This window comes from Coptis chinensis, chromosome 8 (assembly GCF_015680905.1).
Source record: "Coptis chinensis isolate HL-2020 chromosome 8, ASM1568090v1, whole genome shotgun sequence".
Classification (NCBI taxonomy): Eukaryota; Viridiplantae; Streptophyta; class Magnoliopsida; order Ranunculales; family Ranunculaceae; genus Coptis; species Coptis chinensis.
Genome location: NC_141463.1, coordinates 14,143,212 through 14,154,262, shown reverse-complemented (window position 1 = coordinate 14,154,262; position 11,051 = coordinate 14,143,212). Strand labels below are relative to the sequence as shown.

Genomic DNA, 11,051 nt, shown 5'->3' with positions numbered 1-11,051 from the left:
ACCTTCCAGAAGTTTAGACCACCACATTCCACTCAAGGCCAATGCAGAACCTACCAACCAGAGACCCTATAAGCAACCCTACATTCAAAAGGCGGTCCTTGAGTCCTTAATGGCAGAAATGCTTCAAGCTGGATTAATTCAGTCTAGTCACAGCCCTTTGCTTCACCAGTGTTATTAGTCAAGAAGAAGGATGGTACATGGCGTTTTTGCGTAGATTATAGAAAGCTTAATGACATGACAGTGAAGGACAAGTTTCCGATGCCTATCATAGATGAATTACTCGATGAGTTGCATGGAGCTCGGTTCTTCTCCAAGATTGATCTCCGCTCAGGTTATCATCAAATTTTGGTACATCCAGCAGATGTGTACAAGACAGCTTTTCACACTCATCAAGGACATTATGAGTTTAAGGTAATGCCCTTTGGTCTTACTAATGCGCCAGCTACCTTCCAAGCCTTGATGAATGAGATATTCGCACCTTTCCTTCGCAAGCATGTCTTGGTCTTCTTTGATGACATCTTGGTATACAATACCATCTTCGAGGAACATTTAGTTCACTTAAGGCAAGTTCTGACCCTGTTGCGAGCACATACACTTTATGCAAAACCTTCCAAGTGTACCTTTGCTAAGTCTCAACTGGAATACTTGGGTCATCTCATCACTTCCAATGGAGTAGCAGCTGATCCCACTAAGGTGGAGGCAATGATTAACTGGCCCAAACCTACTACCATCAAGGGCTTGAGAGGATTTCTAGGACTCACCGGATACTATAGACGATATGTCCAAGGCTATGGCACCATCAGTCGACCTCTCACAGACATGTTAAAACAAATAGTTTTAAATGGTCACAAGCGAAACTTGCTTTTGTGGAACTGAAAAAGGCTATGACAACAACACCAGTTCTGGCACTTCCTGATTTCAAGCAACCTTTCATTGTCGAGACAGATGCTTGTGCACGAGGAGTTGGGGCTGTTTTAATGCAGAATGGTCGCCCTATTGCTTTTTTTTCAAGAAAGCCTTAGGCCCCAAGGCATTGGGATTTTCTACTTATGAAAAAGAACTACTAGCAATTGTGATGGCAGTTACAAGATGGAGATCCTATCTAACGGGACATCATTTCATAATCCACACAGATCAGCAAAGTATTAAGTTTTTCATGGAGCAGAGGATTACCACTTTACTCCAACAAAGATGGCTGACCAAATTGCTAGGTTTTGATTACGAAATCAAGTACAAAAAAGGAAAAGACAATACTGCAGCTGATGCTCTTTCTAGGGTTGTGGAGGAACAAGGAGATTGTCATCTCATTACCACTGTACATCCACAATGGATGGTTGAAGCTTCATTGAGCTATGCTCAGGATGCCGCTCTCCAACATGTTATTTCACAACTCATGATCTCACCTAATAGTATACCTCCTTATTCTTATGATGCAGGTGTACTTCGATACAAGGGCAAACTCCTCATTGGCAGCAGCACTAACTTGAGATCCAAGCTACTAGCAACAATTCATTCATCCTCTGTTGGTGGTCATTCAGGCATACAAGGCACATATCTCGTGAGCCAAAACTTACTTCTATCGGCAAGGCCTCAAAAAGATGTGTTACACTTTGTCACTACATGTGATGTATGCCAAAGGTGCAAGGGAGAGCACAACCTTCCCTTCTGGGGGACTTCTTCAGCCATTACCTCTTCCTACACAAGCATGGCAACACATTAGTATGGACTTTATTGAAGGGCTACCAAAATCTGAAGGGAAGGAAGTTATTCTCGTAGTCGTGGACAGATTTACTAAGTATAGTCACTTCGTGGCTCTTAGTCATCCTTATACCGCATCCACAGTGGCCAAAGTCTTCATGGATCACATCTACAAATTGCATGGCCTTCCTCAAACCATAGTCTCAGACCGTGACAAGGTATTCATTAGCTCTTTTTGGCAAAGTTTGTTTAAATCACTAGGGACAGAGCTGCATCTCAGTACAGCCTATCACCCTCAAACTGATGGGCAAACAGAACGCACAAACGCATGCTTGGAAAACTACCTTAGATGCATGACTGGAAACACCCCTCAACACTGGGGGAAATGGCTCTCTCTTGCAGAATGGTGGTTCAACACTAATTTCCACACAAGCCTCAAAATGTCCCCATTTACAGCTCTCTATGGATACACCCCACCCCACCTTGCCATTCCCACTACAGTCAACACCTCTATTGCAGCAGTCGAGGACTACCTTAAACAGAGACAAAGTATAGTCGCAGTGATCAAAGAGAGTTTAACTAAAGCTCAAGAGCGTATGAAGTATTTTGCAGATCAGAAACGCATGGACAGATCATTTCAAGTGGGGGACTGGGTTTATTTGAAGCTACAACCTTCTGCATTGCACAACAGGTTTCCATTCGAAGAACCGTAAACTTTCGGGCTAAATTCTATGGTCCATTTCAAGTCTCGCCAAAGTGGGGGCAGAGCCTATAAGCTTCACCTTCCCCAAAGATCAAAAATCCACCACGTGTTTCATGTTTCACAGCTCAAGAAGAAACTAGGCACCACCACGGTACCTATGCCTCAACTTCCACCGGTAGATCATGCGAGGTCGACTCTTGATGGAACCCGCTTCTTTGTCTCTCATGAGAATAGTCCCTAGACACAACAAAGTCATGCTCAAGTGCTCATACAATGGTCACACACTCCACCAGAAGATGCTACTTGGGAGGATTGGGCAAACATCAGCATGCATTTTCCTCAGTTTAATCCTTGAGGACAAGGATTTTTTTTAGGGATCGGTATTGTCATGAGTGACTAAGTATTACTTTTGTTAGTAAGGGTAACCTAGTAATTGTAATAACCAAACCTATTAGGATTAGGATTAGGATGTGAACACGTGTAGGGCAAGGAGGAAAGTAAATCTCTAAGGTCATGTGTAATAAGAGCAGAGAAAAGGAGTGAAGGTGGCTAAGTAGAAAATAGTTAAGAACTGAGGCTCTGCTGTATTCTTTGAATCAGAGAGATTGTTTGCTTATTATTCATTTCAAGTTACTGTTCCATTTCATTTGATATTCAGAACTCAGTAGTTTATTACAGTAGCTATGGGGCTGACGAGTAAAAGGGTTTTCGAATTGGGTTTTTTGGCGAATAGAAACTAGATGAGCTCTCTACTTGTATCAGAGTTGACAAAAAACACCAATCATCAAGAATTCAAGACTAAAGGTTTGCCATGTCAGAGTTTTGCTGCTGTATATTTTGCAGGAGGGGTTAAGGGAAGCCAAGAGAATAGTAACTTGTTGGTTATAGCGCCCCAAACTAGGGCTGTCAATGAGCAAAACAAAGTCCAAGCCCCGCCCAAAATGACAATCACAGAGTCGTAGGAATTCCTTGATCTTGAGTCAAGATCACTATACTCTTTAGCTGTTGACTTGCAAATCTTGATTTTCAAAACTTGCCGTCTTTTTATTTGTTTTTAAAAGGCTAGGTAACCTCATTGAAAAAACACTATGCAACAGTGTCTCCTAAAACGTCCTAAATGACTCTTTCCGAAACATTGAGCAAATCCTTCAAAAAAACAAAGAACAGAGAAAAAAAGCTTTCCCATGCCACCCAATATTTGATAAACGTAAGAATGCATATACGCACTGTGTAATCGGAGAACCTAAAAGAAAATCTGTATATTTGAACGGCAAAGGAGCTTGGCAAACTTAGGTCAAATCAAACAAGCATGACATGAATGCACACGTTATCATTCTGCAAATGTACAAATATATGGCCCTTCCACCCCCTCGGTGGAAACTACCACTATCAAAGCAAACATAAAACGAAATAAATCTAAGAACAGATAAAAATAGAAAAATACACGAGGGAGTTCTAAACCCTGAGAGAATTAGGGTCTGGCTCCATTCTAACACTCAAAACTACCCAGGAGAGAGATATTGCCCCAACTCCCGAAGTAAATTAAACAAGAGGAAAAAAAGGGATAACTTACAACCCTAGTATAACTGATTAGAGAATGTCTCTATTGTCTTTGTAAGATATGGTGATGGTCGGGCAATGATACGATTTTAGCTAAGAAGGGCAATAAAGCTGCGAGTAATGCATTTGGACACTCCTCATGTGGAAGATGACCACACCCTGATACTGCAACTAGTCTCTGCACAAAAGTAAAGAAAAAAAGATATATTACATAAATCATTAATCAATTTGTACTATTATTCCATCAATTGTAGAATAAAATGGTCAGGAAAATTGTATTTATTTGGAATGTAAGGAGCTCAAAAGTCAAACGACTTCAAAAGGTGCGTGATTGTTCTGGGTACTTAGAACTAAAATCAACTGAATAGAACTTAGTGAAGCATCGACTTAAAGCATAAAGCCCACTTGAAAGTATCAGATCTTAATCATAATCCTAGATTGTCAACCGTAGGCTCCAGTTGCCATGACCCAAAGATCCTAACCAATCCTAGAATATTGCATAACTTTTGATTCATTATCGTCGTCTTCGTCGATACGACTATAATTATTGCTATTTCTCTTAATGTCATTTTAGTTACATATATCCTCCTAGTCACGAATGTGAATCAAAAAGAACAGGACTGTGAACTGTGTCTAACCCTGACAGACGATTTATGGATTCACTTGTTAGACAATTTATCCCATGCTTCAGAAACTCTAGTTTAATTTTTAACCCAATATTTTTAGGTCTTTTAAGACCGAAAGAAAACAGGAAGTCAGTAAATCAGTTCTGGTCGCATCATAACTTTCAGAGAGAGAACTAGAACAAGAAAAGTAACCAAAGAAGACTTACAGAATTTACAAGCTTTGAAGCCATAACTTGAGCTGATTTTAATGAGACAAGCCCATCTTCAGCACCTGCAACGACCAAAACCGGAAGCTCTTTCATCGACTTCAATAAAGCTTCTGCAGTTTGTGACAAGAGGATAGTTTCATACGACAGCCTGCCTATTTCGTGAAGTGCTTCATCCCAACCTTCAACACAAAGTGGTGCCTGATTTCAAGCGAAAGATTTCAGTAACCCAACAGAGTAGGACACTCTCGCAAACCAAAAATTACAAAATTTCTTAACATTAAGTGATAACTGTTACAATGTGGTACCACAATTCAGCAAGTAGGTCACAGATCTAAGAAAAAGAATTAAATTCTCCCTCTCTCAATTGGAAAATTGAAAATTCCTTCCATAATTCTTTTATGTCATCACTAACAGCGGTGCAATGTAAAAACTGGATTAAATACACCAATTAAACAATCCCAATCATTTCAAAACCTTTGATTTTTAAATTACTAGTCTGAGAACATCCAAGCATAGAGTCCCCCTTTCTTTTTAAATCAAAACTTTTATCAATGTGGAAATTCAAGTACTGGCCAATACAAATGTAAGTACTGCACCTTTTAAGGCTGAGTCCAATAGCTCCCTATCCCTTTAAAAGTAGTGTTAAAATCAATAAAGTAGAGCTAAAGTCAACAAAATAGAGCTAAAATCAACATATTTTACTCTATCATTATTTTTCTATGTATATATACAAAGAATTTTACTCTCTATCTCTATTTTACTCTCTATATATTCTATTTTACTCTCTATATATGTTGACTTTAGCTCTACTTTATAAAGGGATAGGGAGCCATTGGACTCAGACTAAGAAGTCGGTAAGGGAAAAAGATTAAAAAAATCACAAAGGTATGCAATTATAGAATCCAAGTCACATATAAGCTCCCCAAAATGAAGGCAAACCCTTGACAAATGAAAAAGAATCTTTCACATTGAAAATGAAGTTTTCATGTAAGCACTATTGCTTAAATCTCAACTTCCCACACAAATAATTGTGTGCTAGAAGTTGCCGAATAAAGCAATGTCAACCTTACTGAAGTTGAGATCTCCATGTCTCTATTTTGAAACTAAACCACTTGTTTTAAGAAATTCAGATTACTTATTATACCAAGAAACAAAGCTTTGTATGCTAGAGGTTGCTGAATACACGAAATGCCAAGCTTAATGAGGTTAAGATCTCGATGAGCCTATTTTGAGAATAAATTACTTGTTTTGTTAATTGCAGATTACTTTATATACTCATGAAACAAAGTAATGCACTTCTGTTCATCAACAAAACAGTTAAGCAACTGAAAGTGGTGTGGAGTGTGGGCTACCTTGTACAGGTTCAAAACCTCTGTGGTTAGCTTGGTAGCATCATGCCACGCTCTTCTATTTACCACTTGGGTAATCTCAGTCTGCAGCAGAGGGCGAACCAAGTGCTTCTTTCCCAGCGAAGTCCGTAGGAGGATCCTAGCAAAGGCAGGTACTACTTCTCTTGAGAAGCTGACACTGAGCAATACCACCCCCTTGATATCAACCTGAAATTACATCAGATTCTAGTGTCAGCACTGTATGACCGCAAATTTACACCCCAATAAACTAATTTGATATTATTAAGCCATAAATTTAAACATATTTGAACAAATAAATTCATTCTATACTAAAGATCCAAACATGAGTTATTAACACATAATAATAGCAAACTACTTACATGTACAGGATTTACAGATTCCTGTGCTCTTTGTGCAGCCTTCAAAGCAAGCAGACCTCCATCATCATGGCCAACAAGGACTACTGAAGACCATTTCCAAACAGAAAGAAAGGAGAAGATCAACCTGGGTATAGAGCATAAAGATCGTATGTTACAGTCTTAGACAAGTCCCAAAATAATAGTAACCAAAACTATCTGAATAAAGAATGTGTAATCATCACATTGCTATTTAGGTCGGACTTGCTTTTCCTCAAACCTCAAAATCATGCATAACGCAAAAATATAGGACATTTCTGACATTTGTTGATCAACTTCAGAATGCTAGGTAACCTCAGAAGAGAGTTTAATTTGTATCATTCCAAGTATGCTTTAAACAACCGGCTAAATTCCACACATAGATCCTAGAAGAAAACTTTTCTTTGATAGTTAGACCTTATTCCCTAAAGCGGATTAATAAAATCTTGACCAGTAGGCATACCATCAATGTGTTGTCCCAAAAATGATGTCAATTTAGTTTTTTATATCATAATCTTCAGTCAATGAATTACCGCTAGTATTCTGCACATCATTTTTAGTACTTCTACATGTCTATGGGTGTGTTTGTTAAATTTTAACTCATAGAAAAGAAAGGAAATAAAATGGGTGGTCCACTATGGAATGGAATGGAAATGAAATAATTTTAAATGGTATGTGTTTGGTAAAGCTGGGAAAGGAAAAAGAAAAACCGGAAAAAGAATAATCATGTTTGTTTGCAAAAGCTATGGAAAGGAATAATTGTATTGTTGAGTGGAGTGTATTAGTAGTAAGTCCCTATCTATCTATTTCCTTTCCTTTCCTTTCCACAAAATTTTGAGGGGTTAGTTAAAGACACAGAACCTTTTCCATTTGTTTCCATATGGAAAAGCCCATTTTCTTTCCATGGGTAAACAAACGCCTTTAAAAACTATGGAAAAGGTGGACCACTCTTATTTTCTTTTCCTTTCCATAGTGTTTCCATCATAACAAACACACACTATATGTTCAGTTGTTATCTTTACCTCAACGTCTACAATCTTTTCCCCTTTATTATTGGAATTTCAAATGTTAGATGTAAAACCATAAACACTGTCACCAAATCACTTAGTAGGAATTAAACTTTTTGCTTCCGCTTTCGAAGGATAGTAGGAACACATAGTTCATGGAACTCGTACAAGAATAATAAATTACAAATATTACAGTAGTGATTATAATTATCCTAAATCACAGGATCAATGATCTGAAGTATGACCGACTTCTTAAGACCCTCTCCCCACCTTCCTTTACAGTTGTATACAATAGTGAAGCAGTACATTCCAAACTTGTTTATTTCTTTTAATTAGTAAAGTGTAAAATTTACACATTTGAACATTTGATTTTTAATCTTAACCCACTGGTGAAGACACTCCTCTTTCTCAATAAAACAGGTGACAGACAAACAGGGGAAATAAGAATATTGAATGAATAAAAAAAATGACAATCCTTTCTCTGCCAACACTCCCATCACATGCCTCCAAGAGAACACTCCACCTCCAAATCCATGGACCAGAAGGATACCGAAATTTCTAGTTCGATTTTACTATCTCCACCCTCTAGACTCAAAACAGGTATCTGATCAGAAAAATAGACAGCCAATAGTGGAGCATATAGAGAGGAACTATGAAAGTGATTACTAAAGCTCCTGTGAAGATGATTAAAGTGGGTTTTGGATAAAGACCGAACAGGAGGTGATTCAGAGGGACTGAGCTTATAATGAACAAGCTGTCACTATCGGTAACTAGTCTAATTGGAGGTTCCCCTTCATCACGAGCAAAGCATTACATGGGGTCTCTTCAACTAAAAGTCTGATCCAAACATCGCCCAAAAAGATAGGAGGGAGTCTCTGCTTTGGAGGCCTCTAATGTCCCACCAAAATTCGTGCAATCAAATTTATTACTAAAACTGTGATACAGACATTCCCCAAAACTATAAAATGGTATTCTCCCAATTCAGATCCAAGGCAGAAACATTGGGGATAATGTGGGGATAGCTAGTGAAGTCTTCCATAATATGAAGAATATGAGAGGTAAGGATAATGGGTGGTTGACTCTTAAGCTTGATATGGCCAAAGCCTATGACAGAGTGGAGTGGTCTTTTCTGGATAATATCTTGGAGAGATTGGGATTCCATGAGAAGTGGAGACATATGGTACAACAATGTATCTCAACTGTATCCTTTCAGGTCATGCTAAATGGTTCACCTCTTGATAGATTTGTCCCTAAAAGAGGGGTCAGACAAGGAGACCCCCTATCCCCATACCTTTTTATCCTTGTGTCTGAGGCTTTATCCAGGATGGTAGCCAAGGCAGAGCAAGAAGATAGGATCCATGGGATCAAGATAAAAAGAGCATCTCCTGCTTTGACACATTTGCTGTATGCAGATGATCTTATCCTTTTCACCAAAGCTACCATGGTGGAAAGTGGAAATCTAAAGAGGATCCTAGATGAGTATTGTGAGGCCTCTGGCCAAAGGGTTAATTATGAAAAATCCAGCATCTTTTTTAGTAGGAATGTGTCTTTCAGACAGAAAATTAAGCTAAACAGGTTTTGGAAAGTGAGAAACTTTGCCCCAAAAGAGAAATATCTGGGGGTTCCCATTATGCTCACCAGAAAGAGGTCTGAGGACTTTGACTATCTGGTAGACAAAATCCATAAGAAAATTAGAGGCTGGAAAGCCAAGGTCCTATCACAAGCTGGAAGAACCACTCTGATCCAAGCTGTGATCCAGGCCCACCCACTATATGCCATGTCCACTTATCTACCCCACTCTACGTATTGTAATAAAGTGGATAAGGCATGTAGAAGTTTTGGTGGTCCGGAAAGGAGGGCTCTAAAAGTATCCACACCTTGGGGTGGGATAAAATCTGTAAACCCAAAGAAGTTGGGGGTTTGGGTCTGAGGAAGGCAAGAGATATGAATAAGGCCATGCTAGCTAAGCTTCCCTGGAAAGCTGCCACAGATATCACTTCCCTGTGGACAAAAACTATGTTCAGCATATATGGGAAGAACTGGATAGGGGATAGGAAAAAACCCCCAGATAAAGCCTCCTTTTTTTGGAAAGGGGTGCATAATACTTTCAATGATATCAGTGGGGGGCTAATATGGGCTATTGGCAATGGTGAGTCTACCTCAGTCATGCATGACCCCTGGATCAAGTGTAACAATAAACCCATTATCCTGGAGGAGTTAGGAGTGCAAGCTCCTGAATGGAATACCTTGAAAGTATCAGATCTGTTTAAAACAGATAAGAGTGGATGGGATGAAGCAAAGCTGAGCCTTTATCTGGACCCCTTTGTTTGTGCAAAGGTCTTAGAGATCAAAGTGAGACCACAAGTTAACATTGCAGACAAGATGAGATGGGGGTATGATAGGTATGGTAAAATGATCAGAAGTCGACTTTACCACTACCTGACCCCTAAGGATGAGATGGGCCAGAACTCTGGGTGTAATATTCTCACCCTGAGAAAGATATGGAGAGCTCCCATCCCAGCTCAAACTCAGCTCTTCATCTGGAAAATGTATATGCAGATGTTACCTATGGGAAACATCCTTGCTGAAAGGAAAATGGCTGGGGATTTTTCATGTCAATTCTGTCTCAAAGAGATGGAAAGTGCATAACACTTGTTCTTCAATTGTGACTGGATAAGAGCTCTGTGGTTTGGCTCCCAAGTGGGAACAAGAATACATAAGGACCACCGCTTCCTCGCTAGAGAGATTGACCTCATTATGACTGGTCTTTGCTTTCCGAGCATGAAAAAGATTGGCAGGCACACATATAGTATACTTGCTCCAGCAAATCTGGAAAACCAGGAATGAGCTCAAGTTTGAGAAGAGAAAGGCAAATAGAGAGAGAATGATCAGGGAGAGCAAAGTGGGAGCAGACAAGTGCTATCAGGCCTTCAGAGAAGAATCCCTTATCCCTAATACCTCCTCATCTAGTGACAGCAATAGAATAGATTTTAATTTCCCTGTAATACATAATGAGAGTGTTGTAATTCGGTTTGATGCATCCTACTGCAGGAAAACAGGCTGGGCTGGAGCAGGGGCAATAGCAACAAATAATGAGGGAAATATCATTGGAGCTGCGGTGAGGAGGTACAAGGCAATGGATCCAGCAGAAGCTGAAATGGAAGCAGCAGAAGTAGCAAGTGAGTTGGCAAAAAGATTGGATAGGCAGCATTTTGTGTTTGAAGGAGATAACAAGGAGGTCATAGGGGCAGTACAAGAGGATAGATGCAGATGGGAATGGAAAGCTGTAGGAGAAGCCATCAAGCAAACGATGGCAGATGTTAGCTCCTGGGTGTTTAGATGGATAAGTAGAACAGTAAATGGGGACTCTGATAGGCTAGCCAGTTGGGCGAGACAACAGCTAGACCTTGCAGATCTTCCAAGTTATTTGGTAGTAAAAAACTGTAGGCCTATGGTTGTGTAAGACTGAGTGGTTCTTGCTCTTTTGGTTTATATGATAATATA

The 11,051-nt window shown here is 39.5% G+C and overlaps 1 protein-coding gene across 2 annotated transcripts; it reads right to left on the bottom strand.

Annotated features, from left to right (window-relative positions):
- Positions 1 to 3,711: 3,711 nt before the first annotated feature.
- Positions 3,712 to 6,972, bottom strand: LOC147480098 (uncharacterized). 2 transcript variants are annotated; one of them, XM_086577530.1, is made up of 5 exons: positions 6,747 to 6,967; positions 6,526 to 6,649; positions 6,149 to 6,352; positions 4,794 to 4,994; positions 3,712 to 4,139 (listed from the first exon to the last, which is right to left on the bottom strand). In XM_086577530.1, coding segments are annotated over exons 1-5 (666 nt in total). In that variant the 5' UTR covers positions 6,749 to 6,967; the 3' UTR covers positions 3,712 to 4,004. The 2 variants fall into 2 exon arrangements, with proteins under 2 accessions (XP_086433656.1, XP_086433655.1); XM_086577529.1 differs by having other exon boundaries at positions 3,798 to 4,139; positions 6,782 to 6,972.
- Positions 6,973 to 11,051: the final 4,079 nt, after the last annotated feature.

What these genes read in the sequence shown, in the direction of transcription:
- LOC147480098 (XM_086577529.1), bottom strand. Translation starts at nt 6,825, where the DNA reads ATGTCAGAAATGTCCTATATTTTTGCGTTATGCATGATTTTGAG. An exon ending in AATCTGTAAATCCTGTACAT is followed by an intron (nt 6,353 to 6,525) that starts GTAAGTAGTTTG and finishes ATGTAATTTCAG; the next exon opens with GTTGATATCAAGGGGGTGGT. An exon ending in CTTCAAAGCTTGTAAATTCT is followed by an intron (nt 4,140 to 4,793) that starts GTAAGTCTTCTT and finishes ACTTTTGTGCAG; the next exon opens with AGACTAGTTGCAGTATCAGG.